The following is a 24936-nucleotide window of genomic DNA, read 5'->3' on the forward strand; positions in this document are numbered from 1 at the left end:
ATAGGTCTGAAATGATATCAAAATTTATATAGTATGTTATAGCCTATATACATCCATTATTTTATGTGATCCTTGCTAGGGAAGCTAGCTCATCCCTTCCTTATAAGTGTGAAGGCCAGACAGCTTGTGGGAGAGCTATAGGCAATACATAGAAATAGTTAAGAGTTACAAACCAAGTTATCTTCCTACTTGGACAAAAATATCTTCATAATCACAAGAATGGAAAGCATGTATAAAGTCATTTTTTTATATGACTGAAAATAGGCAAAATATCAGATATCACTAAACTTAATTATCCTTGCTCATGCATGGGCACCCAACTGAACTGGCAATGTTTAGATGGATAATAAAATAATGACCTGAATCATAAATTATTATATATTTATTTCAAAGACTCTATTTTTTCTTATTTTCTTTTTAGTAAAATCATAAACTGTGTTGTTATAAGCAAGATTTTCATATAGTTCGTGTTCTATTAACAATGATACTAAATGAGACCATCCTGGGGCACCTGGTGGCTCAGTCAGTTAAGCACCCTACTTCAGCTCAGGCCATGATCTTGCGGTTCATGGGTTCGAGCCCTGTGTTGGGCTCTGTGCTGATAGCTCACAGCCTGAAGCCTGCTTTGGATTCTGTGTCTCCCTCACTCTCTCTGCCCCTCCCCCACTAGTGTCTATCTCTCTCTCAAAATAATAAACACTAAATAAATAAATAGAAACCATCTTTCCTGAGTCAGTGTAGCTCTTTGATATTTTTTTTTTATTAATTTCAATTTGAGAAAGCTTCACTCTGCAAAGGCAGATTTGAAAATAAACCATGGAATTTACTTATCCTGTTCAAACACTGTAATGGGATTGCATTTAATGAATTATTATTGCAGAAAATAATTTAATTAAAAAAAATAAACTATCACAACTATCAATTTTAACCGTTTCTTAAAAGTAATATAATGACAACCAAGTAGTGTGAAGTAATGTGCAGAACCAATATCAAACTTCTAGACTGCACATCTACAAGTTTAAAAGTAATATGAATTGTTTAATGTTGCCAAATGTGTGTCTCCATGTGCAAATGTAATGAATACAGTGCTAATGTGTGAGTACGCCTGCAACTACAAACAAACAGAAAGAGAAAGGAGAAAACTAGCATTCAACACTACAAGGGAACCACACTTTGTTATTTAAGAATTGCATTCATGCCATCTGAAAGGAAGGACCTGACAAGTTAATGGCTTCATTTATGTTCTTATCAAACCAAACACTTGTGTGCTTCAAAATCTCACTGTACTCTGAAGCAGTGGTCATATCTGATAGTGGTAATGGCCACAATCACAGCATTAGGCACACTTGTGTCTGGTTTTAGGGCATAAGGTGACTGGAGAAGCATTTCTCTGGGACCTGAAGAGTTTTTCCTGAGAGCAATGTTCAGCATCATTGGTTATCAGCTTCCAAAGGAAAGGCACTCATGTCTTCTTCCCTTTTCTTATAACAGCTTAATGGAGGTATAAATCATATAACAGAAAACTCACCCCTTGAGAGTGTTTTTTAGTACATACATTTACCCTAAGAGCAACCCTGTACCTATTAGGAATCACTTCCTATACCTCCCTCCCCATCAGCCACTGGCAAATACTAATCTTCTTTATATCTCTATGGAATTGCCTATTCTGCATATTTCATTCAAACAGAATCATATAATATGTAGCCTTTTTGTACCTTGCTTCTTTCATTTAGCATAATATTTTCAAGGTTCATCCATGTTGTGGTATATATCAATACTTTTTATTCCTTTTTATGGGTGAATTATGTTCCACAGTAAGGATACCACATTTTGTTTATTTATTCATCAGTCAATGGACATTTGGGGTGGGTCAACTTTTTGGCTATTATGAATAATGCCACTATGAATATTTGTGTACAAGCTTTTCTGTGAACATGTTTTTGTTTCTCTGGAGCTCATACCTAGGAATGGAGTTACTGGAACATGTGGTTTACTTTATATCTAATGTTTTAAGGAATTAACCCAAAGGCTTTACAAAATAGCTGTGCAGTTTTACACCTCCACCAGCAATATATGAAGGTTCCAATTTCTCCATGTCCTTGTTAACACTTGTGTCTTTTAAAATTTTTTTAATTTTTTAAGTCCAGTGTGGGGCTTGAACTCACAGCCCTGAGATCGAGTTCCTGAGCTGAGATCAAGAGTTGGGTGCTTAACCAACTGAGCCACCCAGGTGCCCCTGTGTCTTTTTTTATTATAGCTATCCTAGTACTGAGTAATGGTGGTAAACCCTTTACAAGGTTTAACTCATTTGATCTTCCCAATATTGCTATATCCAGAAAAGGGAATTCAGATTTAGAGAGGTTCAGTAACTTGCTTAACACTAATATACTGAAAAGTGCCAAAGCTGAAATTAGAAATATGTTGCACAAATACTCTTTGAACACTCAGGAGAATGAAAACAATTTGGGCAAGTTTCACCTCCCCCCACCCTTTCAACAAGACCTTCCTGAGTTTAAAATCTTCTGTTCTATCCAAGTTAGTCTCCCGTTGATATCCTGAATCTACTCCTGCTTTATGCTTCAGAGCTAAACTGGTACTGAGACATAATATTGAGAATAAGAGGGAGAAGGAAATAGTTCCAATTAAAGCAAAAATTTCCATTTAGCCACTGATAATTTGTAAATATAAATTTGGAATTTTAAAAAATCATTAAAAATCAATTTGAAAAGCCTAATTTTCCAAGTATGATCTTCATTACTCTTGGGCCAAAATTGTTTCCAAGGTACACATTTCCAGTTTCAATGAAGTCAGTGGAAATTGACTTCAAATTGAAGCCAATTTTTATGTTTTAATTCCATAAAGATATATGCTACCTTTTAACCTTCTAATTTACAGTAATTTATAATTATAAAATGTTTACATATTATTATATTAACAGTTACACAGAAGCATATCTATTAATGTTTGTTCTCAAAAATAGAAGTGTCACCATTTTTAAAAACATGGTAATAAAGTAAATGCATTTAACTCAGTGTTTAGGAAAGACTTGGAATAGACTCTTTTGACTCTTAGGTTAGGAATTTTTTCATTCCTAACTTATGTTTGACTTTCCTAAGGGGCAGTATAGTGAACTGTCATAAGGGAGGAAAGCAGCACACGATCTGGCACCACAATAACAAGGTTTTCTTGTTTTCCCTTGATCTAGCCTTTCTTTGTCTTTGCTGTCCATTAAATTAAGAAATCTTCCCGAATAGTCATAAGAGAGTTCTTCTTCTGGCAAAATGTCTTTGGCTGCAAAAAGTGCCAACTTGGGTACCATTGAGTCAATTCGGACAGGAATCATCAACAGGTTTGGCTCACAAGAATGGTTAAGAAATCTTCCAATATTTCCTATAGAGGCAGGATCAACAAATGTTTCTATTACCTGCCCACTGTAAACATGTTCTCTGACGGCTATAATGTAATTTGGGTCCTGTATTGTTTGTAACTGAATTCTTCTCTGTACTTCAGAGTATCCCAAAACTTCTCCGGCATATTCACAGACAAACCGTCCTTTTGGTATAAATTCCAAGGTACGAAGTCCCCAGCCTTTTTTATCCGTCTTGAACACCTGGAGTTGGAACTGTAGACCTTGCTGGACCACTCTGTTCTTGCACTGGTCACTGCACTGGCACAGGATATTGCATTCAAAAACCGGGTTGGCACACTTGCCTTGGGATCCTGTATCTATAAGGCAGGAATTATCATCATAGTTCTCTGCATGACGGAGACAGGAGCAAGTACCAGGGAGGCAGGTTTTGAGACAAATGCATCCGGGAAAGGTTATTTGTGTGGGATCGATGTCTGTTCCAGGTCCAGCTACGTGGTCAGGAGTATACTGCAAAACCAGAAATGCTGTAAGTCAGCATGCCATGGCATGTATTTCATACACATTTCAAGCAGCTTTTGGATGAGACACTTCCTAATTCCAACATATATAAAAATAGGTTCAAACGAAACTAACAAAGAACAACAATCTGCTAAAATATTGTTTGAAAACATACCTCTTCAATTTAAAAAGATTAATTTTTACTTTTTTAAAGTTTATTTATTTTGAGAGAGAGAGAGTTAGTGAGTGGGGGAGGGGCAGAGAGAAAGGGAGAGAGAGAATCTCGAGCAGGCTCGGCAATGTCAGTGCAGAGCCTGATGTGGGGCTTGAACCTGTGAACCGTAAGATTATGACCTGAGCTGAAGTCAAGAATTGGATGCTTCACTGACGGAGCCACCCAGGCACTCCAAGATTAATTTTTACATTTAAAACTCTGTGGTTTTATTTTAGGTATGGGGTAACAAAAGAAAAAAGAAGTTTTTCTCTCATCAGAAATTGGAAGATTGGTAACTCATTTTGTTTTCTTCTTTAATATCAGAAAAATCAGTGCTGAGTTTAGTTTTTGAATGCAGTTGAGAATTTTGCCCTTGGCTCTTGATCTTTTCACATTTATCTGACAATATAAATGTATGTATGTATTTTTCTTAAATGTTTGCTTATTTTGAGAGAGTGCGTGCATGTGTGCACACACAAGCGGGGGGAGGGGCAGAGAGAGAGAGGGAGAGAGAGAAAATCCCATTTGGAGCTTCAACAAACCATGAGTTCATGACCTGAGCCAAAATCAAGATTCTGATGCTTAACTGACTGAGCTGCCCAGGCACCCCTGCATGTATGTATTTTATTGAGTCATCGCAGATGCTTTTTGGGGATAAGAAAGTCATAAATGATAAATAACTTAATGAAAAGTGGACTGTGGAAGAAAGTCTTCCACTGATTTTTAAAGGAATTCTTAACTTGAAGATTACTTAAATTCCTAAATATTCTTTGATGTTCAAAAAAGACACTATTACTTCAGAGTTTTACTTGAGTCTTCACAATGTTAAAAATAGGCAAAATTGGCGAAGAAATTGCAGACAGAATTCCAAAAATCATACTTGTTATACAGATATTAATAAATGTAGATGTATTACATACATGTGAAGAAATCCTGTTTTTATTAAATGGTAAAGAGATAATATGGAAAAGTTTCTTACATTACAGAAAAAGAAGAAAGTCTCAAGTCTAAAATCTCTGTGTGAAAACTGATCTCCGGTTATTTCCTTACTAGCATAATGAAGCATATTTCCAAACCTTAAAGATTAAAGTACATCTTATTACTTTTTTAATGTTTTTCTTTATTTTTGAGGCAGAGAGAGACAGAGCATGAGCAGGGGAGGGGCAGACACACACACACACAGAATCCGAAGCAGTCTCCAGGCTCTGAGCTGTCAGCACAGAGCCCGACACAGGGCTCGATCTCATGAACCATGAGATCATGATCTGAGCTGAAGTCGGACGCTTAACTGACTGAGCCACCCTGGCACCCCTAAAGTATCTCTTATAAGCCCAGATATTTCCTTATGTATAGAATAATTTTTGCTTAAATGGAAACTAATTCATTTATTTATACCTGCTGTTAGTGTTCTTGGACTCAATTTCAGTGTGGTGGTAGTGTGGGGTTTTCCCACACCTCTAACAAGCAATGCTTCGCACACCAGGTCAGTATACTGTAATTCAACTCAGTTCTGACACTATCCAATAGCATCACATTCCACAGTCTAAGGAGTCAGTCCTAAGACTGCTTCCCACCACCTTCAGAAACCAGTCCCAAGCTCAAGTTGTCATATGTGCTTCTAACTGATGGGTTGTACACTGGAGGTTCCCATGACCCCTTCCTTGGACTTCAGACACCAGTCACAAATCCACGTTGTTACTGAATTTATGGCCAACAAGCTGTAAATCAGAAGTTCTCAAAATCCCCTCCTTGGGTTCGCTTAATTTGCTAGAATTGCTCACAGAACTCAGAGAAAAATTTTACATAGCAGACACCAGTTTATTGTAAAAGGATACAACTCAGAACAGCCAGATGGAAGAGATGAACAGAGCAAGGTATGGGGAGAGGGAGAGGAGCTTCCATGACGTCCGCAGGCATGCCACACTCGCAGCACCTTTGCTCCCAGCTCTCTGAACCCTCTTTTCTTGGGCTTTTATGGAGGCTTGATCACAGAGGCAAGATTGATTAAAACTGGCTACTGGCAAATGATTCAACCTCTAGCCCCTCTTGTAGCTGGAGGTTAGGGGTGAGGGTACTGAAAGTTCCAACTCTCAAATCACCTGGTTGGCTCCACTGGCAACCAGCTCTCACCTTCAGGTGCTTTCCAAAACTTGCCTCATTAACATAACAAAAGATACCTTTGGCTGCTCTCATCACTTAGTGAATAACAAGGGTTCTAGGAACTTGGTGCCAGAAATGGGGACAAAGATCACATATGTATTTCTTATCACAAAATCACAGCTGCACAGCTGCATTGTTCCAAAAAGGATTTAATGAGACTTACAAAGATATAAGATAAATGAACAATACATAGGAAATGTAAGGTGAAGAACAGTAAGAGCTAGTTGAGAGAGCTTAGGCACACAAAGTGTGCCTATCCAGAAGTAAACTGGATGTTTGGTTCTGAGCACAGCCACTTCCAAAAGGGAAATACGATATGACATATGGCTTACACTATCCATAAAGAACATTCTCACTGTTCAGAAGTACTGACTTTTTCCAGTATGGAAACTGGAGGGAAATTTCACCATTGCGTCTGTCTAAACCATTCTCTTCCAGAAAGCAGTTTCATGGGCTGTTTCTCATTCTGACTTTCAACAAAGGCTACTGGCATGCTGCCCATGCAGAGAGAGTAAGAGCAGTACTGTGAGGGACCAGCTGCAGAGGCTTTAATTCAGGGATAGATTTTAAGAGTATCTAGAGGAATGTCTGAACCGACTATCTCTCAGGACTAAGCTTTGGAGAAAGTATTAAACAACATGTACTTACATACCCTGTGGTGGAGCCTTGGTGGAGCTATGCAGTTAGGCTCAAAACCCTACATTTTAAAAAACGTTGAGCTGGGGTAAGGATTGACATCCTCTGGGTAAGATGAGGAGTATGAGTGGGAGCACCTGCGGGGGGAAAGCCAACACTCTGCTTAAAAAGTGATTTGGGGGTGGAGAGCGGAAATAGCTTCTCTTGTTTGTGTCATTTCTTACAGCTTTAGCTTAGTAGAGATGTCCTAAAGGGATAAAGAATGGCTTAGAAAAAGATGCCCTATCAGTCAAATTCAATGGCTGCTGTTTTATACAGAATCTACTTCCAGCTTTTGAAAGAGTCAAGGTTGAAACATAAATGGTTATGAGACATTTTAAAAAAGTACTTGCAAAATGAAGATTTTACTGTTTCTCTGTTAAACTTCTCATGAAGAATTCTTTTAAATTAATTTCTTCTTAAAAGTGCACATATTTTTAAAGTACCATATAAATCACTAAAGTCTAAAGTGATTTTTTTTTTTTTTGGATACAGATAATTCCTTTTAAAATCAAGTCTGACTTATTGCCATTTTCTAACCAGAAGAGCATATTATTCTTTGTTGAATTTATTTGGGTGTGGTGAGGTTTGGAAAAATACATTTATTTGCTTATTTTTATTTACATATTAAAAAAAAGATATTGGAGAATCTAGTGATACAGTTTTTGTTTTTTTTTTTTAAATTCTGGAATTTAAACTTGATGCACAATCTAAGGTCTTTTAGAGATAGATTATAAATAATTCCAAATGAGCTGCAGACACCTTCCAAAAGATAATAGAGACCTCTGGATAAACTTCTTGTTTGAAGAGAATATTTGTTTTCCCTTATGGATGTAATCCTTAACCCCGATACCAATGCTTAACACAAATCATTTTATCTCCATATATTTCCATTTTCTCTTCCATAAACAGTCACTAAAATACCACTCCAGGAAGATGATTCACCTGACTTAGAAAAATGGCTAAAGAATAATCTTTTGAAAACCATTTCTAATTTAACATGATTTACAGGTATCTAACTACATATTGAAAAATTGTTTTCAGAAATAATCTGATGTCACTGACCTGATATTCTATTCAAATATTATGTTATGCAAATTGTTAACTCTTGAGAATCTGAAAGCTAATGTTAAGTGCATCATAAATGGGGAGTCAGGTGACCTGAGTTTAAAGGCTCCCAATTTGTAGCTCTTTCCATAGTCTGTCCTCTACTTCCTGGAACAAAGCCCAGGACCAAACTGATTCAGAAAAAAGGGTGTTACTCTGAGGATTTTTGTGCTTACCTTCAACCAAGGAGAGATCAAAGCTTGAGGAATGAGACCACAGAGGACATGTTTTTACTCATCCAGCATCTGTTCTTTTTCTTCTGATAACAGCACCTTGACTTCTCAGGGAAACCTTCCCACTACTGTGTCAGTGGTTAGGATGGGGGATACTTGGTTAATCAGGTCATCATTTGTTCCTTTCAACAGTGTTTGGTTGGATCTGCTCGGTACTTAAGCCAGATCAGTGAAAAATAATTCTTGGGGTGCCAGGGTGACTCAGTCAGTTGAGTGTCCAACTTCAGCTCAGGTCGTGATCTCATGGTTCATGGGATTGAGCCCTACATTGGGCTCTGTGCTGTCAGTGCAGAGCGGGCTTTGGATCCTCTACCCCCTCTCTCTCTGCCCCTCCCCCGCTCATGCTCGCTCTCTCAAATAAACATAAAAAAAAAAAGATTCTGGGATTTCTGCTTAAACAATCAGCAAGAGACATTCTCATTCTACCTGTTCACCTGGAAATCTCAAATTCTACTGTATACGTAAGACCTACTGAATGTGTAGCCAACCAGCGGAAAGAGGAGCAGGTGTGCAAAGGGTGGAGGTGGTAGAAAGAAATATTTGATTACATCGTTAGAGTTCTTATATCTGGACATGCCTATAATTACCACTCTTGGACTCTGCTGTTATGAGGCAATTCCTTCCTTTTTATGCTTGAGTTAGTTTATATTGTATTTTTATTTCTCGCAAATGACTCTTTTTTTCTTTTTTATAATTTATTTATTTATTTTGAGAAGAGAGTGAGTGAGCAGAGGAGGGGCAGACCGAGAGAGACAGAGAGAGAATCCCAAGCAGGCTCCGTGCTGTCAGTGTGGAGCCCGATGCAGGGTTTGATCCCATGAACTGTGAGATCATGACCTGCGCTGAAATCAAGAGTCAGACACTGAACCACATAGGCGCCCCACAGACAAATGACTCTTTATTGATATACTCATGGTGGAAGCTGACAATGGTTCCAGGAAATGGCTGAAAAATTTAGTCAAAGATATAAATGGTAATGAGAATTCAGGTCTCCAGTTAGGAGATGAGGCTAAGGCAAAATGTGCAGGAGGCCAGAGATGCCTGTGACAGGCAATGGTGAGCTTTTTTTTTAAATGTTTACTTATTTTGAGAGAAAGCATGAGCTGGGGAGGGACAGAGAGATAGGAGAGAGAGAATCCCAAGCAGGCTCTGCACTGTCAGCCCAGAGCCGTACACAGGGCTCGATCCCACAGATCATGAGATCGTGACCTGAGCAGAAATCAAGAGTTGGATGCTTAACCAACTGAGCCACCCAGGCTCCCCAGTGGAGAACTTCTTAATGTAGAGCATGGAATGTCCTAAAGGAGACACGTACAGAACATAGACACATATACAATCGTCTTGTTAGCATTGTGACTTAGGGCAAGCTTCAGGTAAGCACCTATAAAACAAGAATAATACCTGTACCTGCCCCCCACCCCAGGTATTATTAAATTTAAATAACTAACACCATACTCAGTGCCAGGCCCTTTATATCTTTAGAATAGTAGCTTCCTTCAATGCTTCTAGATGTTATTTCTAGGTTTTATATTTAAAACATCATATATTTCTGGCACATTACTTAATCTCTCTAAATATTTCCTTTCTGTCTATCTCAAAGGTGGCTGTGAAGGAAAATAAAGTCAAAGAATCCATGTACAAAGCTTACTCTAGTGGCTGGCACATAAGTGTTCAATATGAATTATGTAGGCTATCTAGTAGGGTGGTGGAAACAACAGATTCTGAAGTTAAATTTTCCAGGTTCAAACATAGTCAAACCAAAATTATCTCTAGGAGACCATGTGACTATATTCCTATCTTCCATTACTTATTCATCTTGAAAGGGAGGAAACTAAGAATTGACCCAGCACACACATCTTTCATTCATCCACAAATATTGCCTTATTGCCCATTATGTGCACGTGCCAGGATTTAGAAAGAACCAGTCAGAAAAATACAAAAAGGACACAAAGAATGGGATTTTTATCATTTCTTTGTATTGTAATAACATAAATTTTACTTTTTCTTGGTATGTATCAAAATGCAAACATTGATCATGCAAGAGTTGGGAATAAATGCAAAATGACAAAGGCAAAATCATGTAGCAGAAACCAGATCCTTGAAGAACTGGGTGGAGATTTCAAGTTTTTTGACACAAAACTTAAAACTTTTTTATAAACCATCGTCACTGAAGAAGCCCAGGAGACATCATGGTAAAAAGCAAATACACCTCCTTGGCTAGTCTCAAACGCAATCTCTCTCTTTTCTGAACTAGACCTGCACTTATTAAAAGCATGAACTTTGGGATTTAAATGGCATGGCCTGTAGGGGTCTCCAGTTCTACTACAAGTGTAAGTCTTGTTTTTCTAACAAATATATGTCTCAAAGAAATGGTGCTGTGATTTGGGGTATGACACGGTAATGGGGGATGAGTTACTTTTCAGAGCGCTAGGTACAGGGCAGCTGGCTTAGGAAATATTTTTTGGCTGCTTGACTGCACTTCTTGATAACTTCTGATCAGAAGTCTGACTTTTCTAAGTCACATTCTATATCAAAGCCCCAGAAACTTAACTATGACACTGCATAATATATTGGGCTTAAAACCTAGGCCTTGATTCTGAATTTTAAGGAAGTACTGTGAAAATCTTCATTCCTTTTTTGGTTGTGTTGAAACACCAGCTACATGAATCTTTGTACTTGGCCTCTACCCCATGAGTTTGTTTTTGCTTCAAGCAGCTATTAAGAGCGTGTGAGCCAGATAATTCTTGTCAAGGCCAAGCTGAAATCTTAATGTTTCAGAAACCTGAAAGCTGGTTTCAGAAACCTGAAAAAAAGGCTAGATTCAACACTCAGTTGAAGAAAATCAATTAGTTTACTTTCTGTTTGGCTTTCAACACAGATGGCATTATGATAGGCTTGTTTCCAGTATGAACATGTGAATGTTCTTTTTGCCTTTTCACACAGTACTCGAAGGCAAACTAGACACAAAGTTATTTTTAACTTGAATTTTTCATGCCTTAATTCCTATGTGTGTACATGCCTGTGAAGGCAGGGTTTGGGGTAAGCAAGCTGTTTTGACCTTTCATAAGACTTGTTTTGTGCTCTATGAATATATGAAAGCAAACTAGTTAAAGGCACTTCAGGCTTGTCATAAATATGTTTCAAGCATGTTTTATCTTCTTGGTAAGACTATAAGCTCCTTGAGGAAGGATCTTAGTAATCCTGACTCTATCCAGAGCTATGCATATAGGCTGGCAGCTGGAATACTGTGGGATTGAGTCTTGGTCTCCAGATTTTCACTTATGCCCATTAACTGTAGGTGTAAGTATCAGTCATAAGGCTTCCTTTTTCCTCCCTCTACCCTCTCCTCCTGACCCCCATAGGAAATGAATGCTTTCTATATGGTCTTGTAAGCTCAAAAGAAAAGTTGTCACCATTTTATCTTCTACGTCTAGCTTAACGCCTAGCACATTATACACAATCAATTATTTGCTGAATAAAGAAAACATTTGTCAGGATTTTGGACCACATATTCGGCAATGTTTGGTACTGAATAAGCTTTTAGGGATTACAGTTGAATCCCTAAAGTGTTTGGTCCTAGCCAACTATATTATTAACCATAAACTGCCGGAGGTAGTTTGAGGAAAAATAACCTTTTCTGACATTAATATCCTGCCAACTCTGAAAATTGCTATTGAATCTACTGTTTTATTTGAGCTTCACAACAACCCTAGGAAGGAGAGGCACACGGGGCTCAATTCTGACAATGTATATGACAAGGGTTATACATTTTTAATTATTTTCATTTACAGATGAAGAAGCTCAGGCTCCAAGAAATAGCTAAGATGGCCAAGCCCTGAACTCACCCTCTCCTACTTCCAAGTCCAGCGCTCCTTTCACTCCATCATTGTTTTTTAGTCATATTATTTAGGCAACAAGCAGTCCAAAGTCACAGGAGTGGGAAAGTTATTTCAGGAAAGGTTTTGATGTGGTAACAGTGCAGAACATTTCCTCAGTTCTTTTAGCAAACCAGAAGTGCATTTTACTTGCAATTCTCAAAGCAATCCGGGAGAGACACTATTATTTTAATCGTACACGGGAGGATTCCAAGGCTTAGCTGAGGCTAGTTTATATTTGCAAAAGACCTCAGACCACGAGGGAGACTCAGCAAAGTCTCATCCTAGGGACTAGGACCTAAGTTTGTAACCCTACCACTAGGCTGAGGGCCGTTAATACGGCCCATGCCTTATCTTACATATGAGACACCTGACACCAGAGAGGTAAATGATTTGCCCCGATCCCTCAATGAGTTCTGGGGACAAAACCAGGGGAAAAAAAGGCCAGTTTCTCAGGGCTGTTTCCAAGGGACCTCACGAAACGCTTGGCTTTGCCCTTCAGGGAACTGCCAGTCTACGGGCAGAAAAGAGGAATATTCTTGTTGTTAAGGTCATTACGGAGGGTTCATAGAAAACGACTAAAACCGGGGTGCCTGTGTGGCTCAGTCGGTTGAGCGCCAACCTCGCTTCAGGTCATGATCTCACAGTTCGTAAGTTGGAGCACTAGGTCGGGTTCTGCCCAGACAGCTCAGATGGATTCGGTGTCTCCCTCTCTACCCCTCCCCCGCTCATGCTCTGTCTCTCTCTCTCTCTCTCTGAAAAATAAACATTAAGCAAATAAAAATAAATAAATAAAAAGATAAAGACGAAAACCTGAGCATGTAAGAGCTATTCCTGCGCGAAACAGCTCTGCGATGGGGTAAGAAAGAACGTCGAGAAGTACGGGTACAACTTGCGGTATGAGCGCCACAGAACTTCGGCCCGGTGGGGAAGCAACGCACTTGGCCCTTGGGGCTATTCAGCTCCGCCCCCCAACCTGGACCGGCGCCAGCTCCACCCGGGTGGCTGAGCCCTCAGTGCCCCTGTCGGGCAAACTTCCCCAGAGAGCTGGGCGCCGGCACCCACCAGCCCCACTCTCTGCGGCCGAGCCCCGCCCCCTACCTGGAAAGGCTCTGGCTCCGCCCCCGGGGGCCACGCGCTCACGGGCACGTTCTCCAGGCCGCGCGCAATATCCAGGCGCTCCGTCGGTCTCTCAGGCCCCTCCTTAGGCGTTGCCATTCCCGCAAGACTCTCTTTCTACTCTCCCGCGGACATTTCCTGTCGTCTCGAGGCGCTGGCCACCTAGATGATTTTGAGGCTCGCAGAGGATGCTGGGAATCACGGGTCGTGCGCCTCCGCTGCCTTTTGGGAGTCGTAGTTTTTCTCTCTCCTTTCACAAGAGGCCTGTGAGGGCGTCTTCTCAGCTTTCCTCTACGTTTTGGTGTGGCTCGCTCTGTTTTGAGCCAGATGCACAACAAATAATACAAAGCTTTGTAAGGTACGGACATAGCTTTGGAACCATAAAATGAAGTGCTTTAATTTTTCCTGTGAGCCTCAGGGAGGGTTGGAGGTGAAGTCATTTGTGTAGGTTTCTGAGGGCTGGGAAGATTGCGGGAGTGGGGGGAGGAGCGCGCTCTAAGCTGAGTGGGGAGTTGCACACCAGGGTTTTTCAGGTTCTGGAACTTGCGTGGAAGTTGGGTGACGTGTGAAGGGGTTTGCTCTCAGGCGGCAGAATAGCCTTTAGGGCGTCGTAAGGCATGTGTGGGAACGCCCTGATTGCGGTATCTGTTTCCCCTCAGCTTCCCGTTTCCTAGAAAAAACTCTGCCTCAACAAAGGATTCTGATAAAAACTCGAAATTGCTGAATCCAGTGGGATATTTCCCAAGTTGTCTGACCTGATTGTCCTGTCGCATCTACTTGAAACCCCGTCTCATTGCAGCTTCTGTGGCACCTGCCCTGGATGGGCTGCCCTCTGGCTGACTGTCCTTTCCCGCCTGATTCTGAAATATTGGTGGGTGTCCCTCAGGTCTGCCTCTGCTCCTTCTCCCTTGCCTTGTCTGGGCTTCCTCAGTAATAGCATTTCCCCCACATAGCTTCAAATACTGTTATAAAGTATTAGGTATTCTCTCTCCAGTTCAGACGTGGATATCTGCTTCGCTCTGGTTGTGGATAGCCGATTATTGAACATAAAAAAAAATTTTTTTATGTTTTTTTATTCTAGAGAGAAAGAGCGTGAGCGGGGGAGGGGCAGAGAGAGAGAGAGAGAGAGAGAGAGTGAGAGAGAGAGAGAGTCTGAAGCAGGCTCCAGGCTCTGAGCTGTCAGCAGAGTGGATCGCAGGGCCCCAACTCTGGAACCTGGAGATCATGACCTGAGCCCAAGTCAGACGCTTAACTAGCCAAGCCACCCAGGTGCCCCTGATTATTGAACATTTTTCCTGTCTTACAGACACCACAAGTTCATATGGACCTTAGGTGACTAATTCTTCTGCAAATCTTCCTTTTCTCTTTTAAAATAAACCGGGACAGTAATTTGTCCATGATTGCCAGAGTTACTAAAGCAACAAACCAAAGCATTTCCCTGTATTTCTTCCTCGCTTTAGACCTCCATAGCTAGGAGCTTCCTGGACAAATCTTGTTGATTCCACTTTTGTAATTTTTCACATTTTCATTTCTATTTAGTCTCAGGTTGTGGTTTCTTCCTTTGACTCTTGAAATTCTTTTCTTCGAGTCTAACATTCTCCCAAATCACCCTTACTTTATTATACTTTGTTTAAAATCTCTACTTAAAACAGACACATAGACCAATGGAATAGAATAAAGAACCCAGAACTGGACCCTCAAATGTATGGCCAACTAATCTTTGACAAAGCAGGAAAGTGTATCCAAGAAAAAAGTCTCTTCAGCAAATGTTGCTAGAAGAACTGGACAGCAACATACAGAGGAATGAGTGGACCACTTTTTTACACCATACACAAAAATAAACTCAAAATTACGAAAGACCTAAATGTGAGACAGGAAACTATCAAAACCCTAGAGGAGAACGTAGGCAACAACCTCTCTGACCTCAGCCGCAGCAACTTTTTCCTGGACACATCTCTGAAGGCAAGGGAAATAAAAGCAAAAATGAACTATTGGGACCTCATCAAGATAAAAAACTTCTGCACAGCTAAGGAAACATTCAACAAAACTAAAAAGCAACCGATGGAATGGGAGAAGATATTTGCAAATGACATATTGGATAAAGGGTTAGTATCCAAAATCTGTAAAGAACTCACCAAACTCCACACCCGAAAAACAAATAATCCAGTGAAGAAATGGAAAAAAGCCATGAATAGAAGCTTTTCCAAAGAAGACATCCAGATAGCCAATAGACACATGAAAAGATGCTCAACATCGCTCATCATCAGGGAAATACAAATCAAAACCACATTGAAAACCACCTCACATTGGTCAGAGTGGCTAAAATTAACAAGTCAGGAAGCAACAGATATGGAGGTGAGGATGTCGAGAAACGGGAACACTCTTGCACTGCTGGTGGGAATGCAAACTGGTACAGCTGCTCTGGAAAACAGTGTGGAGGGTCCTCAAAAAATTAAAAATAGAATTACCCTATGACCCAGCAATAGCACTCCTGGGAATTTATCCAAAGGATACAGGAGTGCTGATTCATAAGGGCACATGTATCTCAATGTTTATAGCAGCACTATCAACAATAGCCAAATTATGGAAAGAGCCCAAATGTTCATCAACTGATGAATGGATAAAGATGTGGTTTGTATATACAATGGAATACTGCTTGGCAATGAGAAAGAATGAAATCTTGCCATTTGCAACAATGTGGATGGAACTGGAGAGTATTATGCAAAGTGAAATAAGCCAGTCAGAGAAAGACAGATATGTTTTCACTTATATGTAGAATTTGAGAAACTTAACAGAAGACCATGGCAGGAAGGAAGGGGAAAAATAGTTTCAAACAGAGAGGGAGGCAAACCATAAGAGACTTTTAAGTACAGAGAACAAACAGGGTTGATGGTGGGAGGACAGTGGAGAAGGGAAAATAGGTGATGGGCCTTGAGGAAGGCACTTGTTGGGATGAGCACTGGGTGTTGTAATTGAGCGATGAATCATGGGAATCTACTTCCAAAGCCAAGCACACACTGTATACACTGTATGTTAGCCAACTTGACAATAAATTATATTAAAAAATAATAATTAAAATCCCGTGTTTGTCCAGAGTCCACCTTCTGTATCCTGGCTTATAAGGCCCTTGCCTATTTCTTTGGTCTCAAATTTTAACTCCTTGTTCTACTTACATTTTCTCAACCAGTCATGCTACTTGGGCCTCCGTACCTTTGGTCACATTATTCTTGTGTCTCCATTGCCTTTTCCCCATACTGTCTGTTTACTCAGCTCAAGTGTCTTCATTTCTCTATCTTTCCTGATCCTGCTTTCTATAGGTTTGGTTATTCTTTTCTTTGGGCTCCCAATTTACTCTGTAAGGTATTTCTCTTGGTTTCTGAAACCTTTTAGTATACTCGCAGGCAAAACTCTCTTATTAAAGTCATAAAAATTACATACAAATTACATGGAAGAGATATAGAAAAGAGGGAGGGAGAGAGAAACATTTTAACAAGTAATTTTGTACATTTATTTGTATGTCTTTTGATACAGGGCCAAAGTCTGTGTGTGTGTGTGTGTCCTGGGGGTGGTGTGGGGTATACTGATTAGAATCCATGTCATGCTTACTCTCAATTCCAGTTTGGGGTCTTTAAAATGGTGCAGGAACGAAAAGACAGCGAAGAAATCTGAGTTCATGATCTGTGTCCCATTTCCCCCTGCCCCATTTTTTTATACTTTTCTTAGACCCATTTCAATACAAAATAGTTTTTGGTGACTTGTCTTCTTTTTTTTTTCCCATGTTTTCCAGAGTGTTGCTCTTAGTTTTTCTGGAGGGAAGAAACTGTTTACACTTATAGTTCATACCATTCCCTTGGTATTAATAGTGTCTTAGTTCATGCTGCTATAACAAAATACTGTAGGTTGAGTGTCTTAAACAACAAACATTTATTTTTCACAGTTCTAAAGGCTGGAAATCTGAGATCAGAGTGCCAGCATGGTCAGTTTCTTGGTGAAGGCCCTCTTCTTGGTTTGCAATGGCTGACTCTTCTCATTGTATCCTTATGTGGGGGAAAGAGAAAGAGCTAGTTTTCCCTTCATCTCCTTATAAAATCGCATCATGAGGGTTCTACTCTCATTACATAATTACCCTCAGCGGCCCCACCTCCAAATACCATCATGTTAGGTCTTCAACAAGTGAACTTTAGAGGGTCACAAACATTCAGTCCATACCCAATAGGTTTAGAAATAGATAATCAGGCTTATAATGTGTATCCAGGAACAAGTAAGAAAGTAACTTAGTTTTGCACTGAAGTACACGTGTGATACAAAAACCCATTTTTTTTTTCTTTTTAAAATTTAAATTTAGTTAATGTACAGTGTGATTTTGGTTTCAGGAGTAGAATTCAGTGGTTCATCACTTACATACAACACCCAGTGCTCATCACAACAACTGCCCTCCTTAGTACCCATCACCCATCTAGCCCATCCCCCACCCACTTCCCTCCATCAACCCATGGTTGGTTCTGTATTGTTAAGAGTCTCACGTGGTTTGTTTCACTCTCTTCTCCCCCTGCCTTCCCATATGTTCATCTGTTTTGTTTCTTGAATTCCTCATATGGAATTTGTCTTTCTCTGACTCACTTTATTTCATTTAGCATAATACATTCTAGCTACATCCACGTCACTGCAGATGGCAAGATTTCATATTTTTTTAAGTTTATTTATTTTGAGAGCCCAACACAGGGCTCCATCTCACAAATCAGGAGATCATGACCTGGGCCAAAATCAAGAGTCGGACCCCTAACTGACTGAGCCACCCAGGTGCCCCAAGATTTCTTTTTGATGGCTGAGTTATATAGCATTGTGTGTGTGTACACACACACACACACACACACACACACCACACATCTTCTTTATTCATCAGTCAATGGACATTTGGGCTCTCTCCATGGTTTGGCTATTGTTGATAATGCTGCTATAAACATTGGGGTGCATGTACCCCTTTAAATCTGTATTTTTGTATCCTTTGGGTAAATACCTAACAGTGCAATTGCTGCATCATAGGGTAGTTCTATTTTTAGTTTCTTGAGGAACCTCCATACTGTTCTCTAGAGTGATATACCAGTTTGCATTCCCAAAAAAATTCATTTTTGAGAGCAGGTTTAGAGGGGAAAATAGGAAATCGATTCTATGTAGTAAAATGCCCCAAAGAAATGGAGAATAGAATCTGGAATCAGACACGCCTAAGTTTATAGTTCTACTGGACCAGTTTCTGACCATGGGAAGCAGTAGCTAATATTTATTTATTTGTTTTTATGTGCCAGACACCACTAAAATCTTTCCATGTACTAATTATTTAATTTCCATAATTAGGTATTTGAATCCTTATTAAAATGGCCTACCAAGGATCATTTTAGTTAGATTTAACTAAATGTTCAGACTCGCAGGACTCTCATAGGCCACATGTGGCATTAGGTTCACTGAGAATGTTCAGCCTGCCATCAGAGAGGCTTCAGATGTTTTGTGGGAATAGTACATGTGGTCAGTTACACGGCAGGTCACAAAGGTGCCTCAGAGCATTCTTCTTTGTCTTCCCAGAGAATGGCTCAAATGCAAGTAGAAGAGAACCTCATTAATAGAGTGTGGGAGCTTCCTGAAATCGAAGTCTTATACCCCTAAGAGCCATAGGCTTAAAGGTAGCTGCCTAGTAAATACTTCATCAGACATGGTTGTGTACTTACTCTTAAACTTAGGAGATATTCATTTATGTAATGCAATCGGCTATAATATAAATAAGGGATATAAGGAAGGTTTAGGTAAAATGCTATGGAACTTCAACAGAAGGAAAAATTTTTAGCTGGGGAGACCAGGGAAATCTTCACAGAGAAGAGTCTATTTACCATAGGCTTTGAAGAATGGATAGGATTTAGGAAGATTAAGAGAGGGCATTCCTGGCAAAAGGAATAGCATGAGTAAAGGAATAAAGAGAAAGATGTGTATAGAAAAGAGTAATTTCAGATTGGCTGAAGATAGGTTCATTTCATTTTTCAGGAATTGTAAACAATGAAAAAATTTTGCAAATACCTAAAGAACATGCTATTTTTCCATTTTAAGAAAAGTTTTGAACAATGATTACGTGCATAGTGGTCTGTTTACCAATTTGGGGAAAGTACTCATGAAGAAGACAAGATGTCCAAGGAATGTTCCATTCCAGCAAACAAATAATTGCATATACCCAGAAATTAATAAGAATAATAAGAGTGTTATGAAGAAAGAATTATAGGAGGAATGAGAAGACCCACTATCCTGTATTTGCAATTATCATGCTGTTTTTATTTTTTTACTCTTTCGTGGTACTATCATCTGCCCTTTGGAATGATATTTTGAAGGGTCCACTTTGGTTTTTTCCTGAAGCTGTTGGTGACGGTGCTTCCTGAATAAGATTCAGTTCATGTCAGCCCTTCAGTTTAATTTGTTTTTATCTTGCTAGCAAAGGATCCAAAAGTATTTTATATACTTTTGTGTGAGATTAAAATAATGAGAGGATGTTTGCAGACTGATATATCCAATCTTCAGAGTGCAAAGCAGTTAGTCTTTCATCTTTTCCACGTCTAAAAACTTACCTTGCTTTCTCTAGCCACCTGCTCTTCACTACCAGAAACCTAGATCTTCAAAATTTATTCTGAAAACTGTTACAGGTAAAAAGAAAAAGATGTATTCCTGGACATTAATGAGTAGCCCAAATTGCTATGAATAGTCTTGGACCTGAATATTACATTGATTATTCAAAAATTTTTTTTGGCTTTTTCATTGGCAGAAGAAAAATGAATCTTGGATCACTAATAAAAAATAATTCAGTATACTAAAACTCTAACATTATGTAGGTTGAATGATCTTTGGCTAAATTATGGAGTATGACCATATGATCTTACCATTTTTTTTTAACAAAAATAGACTATAATAGACATAGTTTTATCATATATATATGTATATATTATTTTTTACTTTTTTGCAATGTTTTAATGAAGTTCTGCATGATTTTGTATTAAGAAGCCACTCTTTCCTCGAAGTCTTACTAGCATTATTTGAGTTTAATCTTGGATATACTTTATAGTCAGTGATGAAAGGCCTAAAGTAAGCACAAGTTATATAGTTGTTAGTGTTAATGACAGCATGAATAGAATAATTTGGAAATCTTAACTTTCCCATAATAATTATCACTACCTAATATTAAGTAGGCCTAGTATAAGCACCTGGATCCTCTCATCAAATAAGATTGTGTAAATGAAATCATTTTGAAGAGAACAAAGCACAGCTGTTGATACTTCTGGGGGTTTCTGCCCTACTTATTGACTCTTTACTTTCTGAGAACATGCCCCTCCCCATCATCCCACCCCATCCCATCCCATCCCATCCCATCCCATCCCATCCCATCCCATCCCATCCCATCCCATCCCAATCATGGAGTGGGCTTGCTGGTATTACACGACTCCTAAGTCTTAACTCATACTTTTGACTTCTTGATGCATACTTTATTTACACTAGGCCACTAAGATTGTTTTTGTGAGTAACTGAGACCAAACCCAGCTAAAACTATATGTATAATTTGGGAGCAGGAGGTAGCTTTATTTGGCATATTGGTGGAGAAGCAGAGGTATATTGATGGAGAGGCAGATAGTTTTCTCAGAGAAAAACAAGGCAGATAAGTGACAAGGAGAGAGGATTTCTTAGTTCCTAACACCTGGATATTTCTGGTTCTGATCGCTTTTTAATTCACACTACATATTTGTATTCTTATAATAAATTCTTCCTTTGGATTTAGGTGAAGTCAGTGTGGTTTCTTTAATTGTAGTCAAAGAATTTAGACCACTGGAGATGACGGCACTATTATTACCATTATCATTATTAGAAGGTTCAGGCTAGAATATCAGCCACTCTGCTCTGTACAGAACTTAGTTGATATTTATGAATTGGTATTCATTTTACAAGTTGGTAAGTTATGTGTTTTATTTTGAATACTTTGTCTTTTTGATGGGTTTTCACTACAGAATGCCTCCCAAGATAACATGAGTAGAAATTTACATCCAACAATAGTAAGAAACATAAAATTTATACCTGGTGGAAGGGATAATAATGAGTTATACTGTACATAATATGTGCCCAATATTGTAAAATGATAGCAGAATAGAAAGTAAATTGTTCAGAAAATGTGTCTTTTTACTAGCTGAAATTGTATGTCAAAGAGGATGGCATGTGGATCATTTTGCAGTAAGAAAAAAATATGGCTATTGATTAAAATAACTTGAGAGTTGTAGTTTACAAAATTATGATCCTGTGTTATTTGTACTTTTAACAAGACAGTGGCTTATGTTTTTGTGTTTAGACTGCTAGCAAATATATGGTTTCAGAAGAATAAAAAACTTGCTCATGTCCTATATTTTTAGCATTGCATTGTAGTTTAATGAAATCCATACCTTGTTGATATTGACAACAAAACGCATCGAGGAATAATCACAATCAGAATATTGTTAGCATAAGTACAGAATATTGTTAGCATAAGTAACATAGGTAAAAGAAGTGAAAGAAGAGAATTATGTACTTATTTAACCTGAAACATCACCAGCAGGGAATTTATTTCACTCATTAAAGACCTATGATCAGATTTATTACCAGGTGTATTCAAGTACTATGACCAAGGCTATGAGAATAGATTGGCTGTGTTTGCAACTTGTTTGCAAAAGCCATTCAAGGAATTAGGTTCACACATTTTCATTTTGACTCGAGAATGTAGCTTTGCATATTACCTAGAAAGATGCCATGCATAAGTGAAGGTCATGATTTTTAAAAAGTACTACATCTCCTTTCTCCTCATTTATAATAAGGCACATAGGCCAGCCTCTTCTACTCATAATTTTGAAAGCAAAGATGTGTATCCTTTGAAGTTTAGTGCCACAAATGTCGTGTTGCAGAGAAATCTACCTGGAACATTTAAGCCCATGTCTACAAGGATCTATGAGATAATTTCACTAGATACCCTCAAGTATCATCTGACACCAGGATTTTTCTTAGGAGTTTTATTAAATTTCAATGTTTTATAATTCCTGCAACTTTCTATACCTCTGTCAGTATGTTCACTCTAGTAGCTTACCAGCTCCAATTCTGGTTATTTGGAAGGATAAAGGAAATTAAATCAAAGAAACAAAAAGACTGATGCAAAGAATTCTACTCAAATACCCAAACGAACATGGTTAAAGTATTTCTGGAAAAATGCTGATAATTTATGTTTATTTTTAGATATTCCAACCAGGAAAAAATGTTGTGAAATTAATTCTGTAGGGGAAAAAGCTCTTTTCTTTTTCATCATCTCAGTAAATGTTAATGTGTTAAAATCAATGTCATTGCTGTGAATAGGTAGATTTTTAGGTATGAATTGAACATTGTGGATACTCTTTTTCTGCAAAAAGACCTTCTCCAGTATCTGACTGCAAGGCTTGAAATCCCCATCAGTAAAACTCCCATTTGTGGTAAGCACTTTGGTCCTCTTTTAGAACTCCAATATTCCTGGAAGTGAAAGAAGTGATAAACACATATATGTTTTATCATACTGCTTTCTTTCCTGATATGGAAATATCTTGGGCATCCTGAGAACTTAGTGAAATTGATGAGGAGAAGGAAAAAATGCGAGGCAGATTAAATGGACATTTATTGAGTACTTACATTCTGTAGCAATGTCCAAATATTTCTATGATGATAAAAATGTTCTGTATTTATGCTGTTCAGTATAGTAGACACAAGCTGCATGTGACTATTGATTACTTGGAATATGGCTAGTGTGAATGAAGAACTGAATTTTAAGTTTTATTTAATTGTAATTACTTTAGGGGCACCTGGATAGCTCAGTTGGTTAAGCATCCGATTTCGGCTCAGGTCATGATCTCACGGTTGGTGGATTTGAGTCCTGCATCCGGCCCTGTGCTGACAGCTCAGAGCCTGGACTCTGCTTTGGATTTTGTCTCCCTCTCTCTCTACCTCTCCCCCACCCATGCTCTGTTTGTCTGTCTGTCTCTCTCAAGAATAAATAAACATCAAAAAATGTAATTGTAATTAATTTAGATTTGATTTAAATAGTCACATAGAGTTAATGACTACTGTATTGGATGCTACATTTCTACACACTATGCTAAACATTATACATTTTTATTTAATCTTCACAACCACTTCATGAAGTAGGCAATATTTGCTGTCTTGGATAAAATCTGGGAACCGAAGTTCAGATAAATAGTTTTTTTTTTTTTTTTTTTGTCTCTCCTATATGTATGAGTGGTACAGTGGGATTTGGGCCCAGGTCTGAAGCTGCCTCTCTGAAGACAAAGTTTCTCACAAGTTGTGTTGCCAAGTCTTAGCCATGTTCAGAGGCTACCTTTCCACCAGCTGCTGTGGAGGAAGTTAAGGCTTAGAAATCATGAAATTAAAAAATATATACAATATTTCATCTTATTTGAAAGTAAAATTTACCCTCGAACAGCATAGGTATGAATTGCATGGGTCCGCTTATACATGGATATTTTAAAGTACAGTACTGTAAATGTATTTTTATTATTTTTTCAATAGCCTTTTCTTTTCTCCAGCTTATTGTAGGAATACAGTATAAAACACATATAACATACAAAATATGTGCTAATAGAATGTTTATGTTATCAGTAAGGCTTCCAGTCAACAGTAGGCTATTAGTAGTTAAGTATTGGAGTCAAAATTTATATGTGTATTTTCAACTGTGTGAGGGGTCAGTGCCTCTAACCCTCACATTGTTTAATTGTATAGTAATTTCTGTAGTGAAGGGCACCATGTAATTTGAGAGATTCTTTTTTTAAGGTCTGAAAAAAGTTTTATTTTGAGAGCTGTTGCCCTTGGGCTTTGATTAAATAATCAGATTAATTAGTCTGCCTCAAAAGAAACCTTTATCTTACTGCTGGGTATCCTACTCTTGAAGCCTGACTACTGAAAGTGGTCAGTTAGGCCACTGAGGTCTCCGCCTTGTGACAGTCAGCTGTTATTATATAAATTTACTAGTCTTCAGTAATCTGAGCTAGGGGACTGAATAAGAGAAATCTATTGCATATATGATTTCATCTCTCTTGGTAGTAATAAAAATGCAGAGAAAATCACCAATTTATGAATGGCTGTCAAAGTGATTTCTTGTCTTTTTAGACATTTTTACTAAGTTAATTATTTTCTTGTCTTTTTAGACATTTTTAATAAGTTAATGGGAGCAACAGATTGCTCTGTTTCTGTGCCACCTAGGACAGACCAAATAGGTGGCTCTTTGAACTCAGAAACCATTCAGCTTCAAAATGGAAGGCCAGAAGATTATTTTTATGGGAAGTAAAACTTTTTTTTTGCAATAGTAAGAGGGGTTTTTCAGTGTTATACTGATCCTAACTCTTCCACTTTCAGTTATATGTTATAATTACACTGTGGTTAATGAATGGTCATTTCTTGCAGTTCTGGATTCCCCTCTTTAATCCTGATTCTAGCTTTAATACCCTCAGTTGGACAGTCTCACCTTCCATTTAGTTCCCTTGTAATTTTAATTTGCAGTATTTTTTTAGTCAAATAGCTTAACATATATTTGCTTTAGTAAAGTTTCAGCTCTGGAAGATTATATTTCATGTTTTAGAATTTATCTGTGAGCTCAGTTTAGAAGAA

At 38.5% G+C, this 24936-nt stretch overlaps 1 protein-coding gene across 1 annotated transcript; it reads right to left on the reverse strand.

Moving 5' to 3' along the window:
• Nucleotides 1-723: 723 nt before the first annotated feature.
• LOC106978956 (histone-lysine N-methyltransferase SETMAR) lies at nt 724-13442 on the reverse strand. Its single transcript, XM_015076712.3, has 2 exons — nt 13234-13442; nt 724-3877 (listed from the first exon to the last, which is right to left on the reverse strand). Exons 1-2 carry the CDS (start codon nt 13348-13350, stop codon nt 3092-3094), a joined length of 903 nt encoding a protein of 300 aa, XP_014932198.1. The 5' UTR covers nt 13351-13442; the 3' UTR covers nt 724-3091.
• Between the last annotated feature and the right edge of the window lie 11494 nt (nt 13443-24936).

The sequence above is a fragment of the Acinonyx jubatus genome, chromosome A2 (assembly GCF_027475565.1).
Source record: "Acinonyx jubatus isolate Ajub_Pintada_27869175 chromosome A2, VMU_Ajub_asm_v1.0, whole genome shotgun sequence".
NCBI classification, from domain to species: Eukaryota; Metazoa; Chordata; class Mammalia; order Carnivora; family Felidae; genus Acinonyx; species Acinonyx jubatus.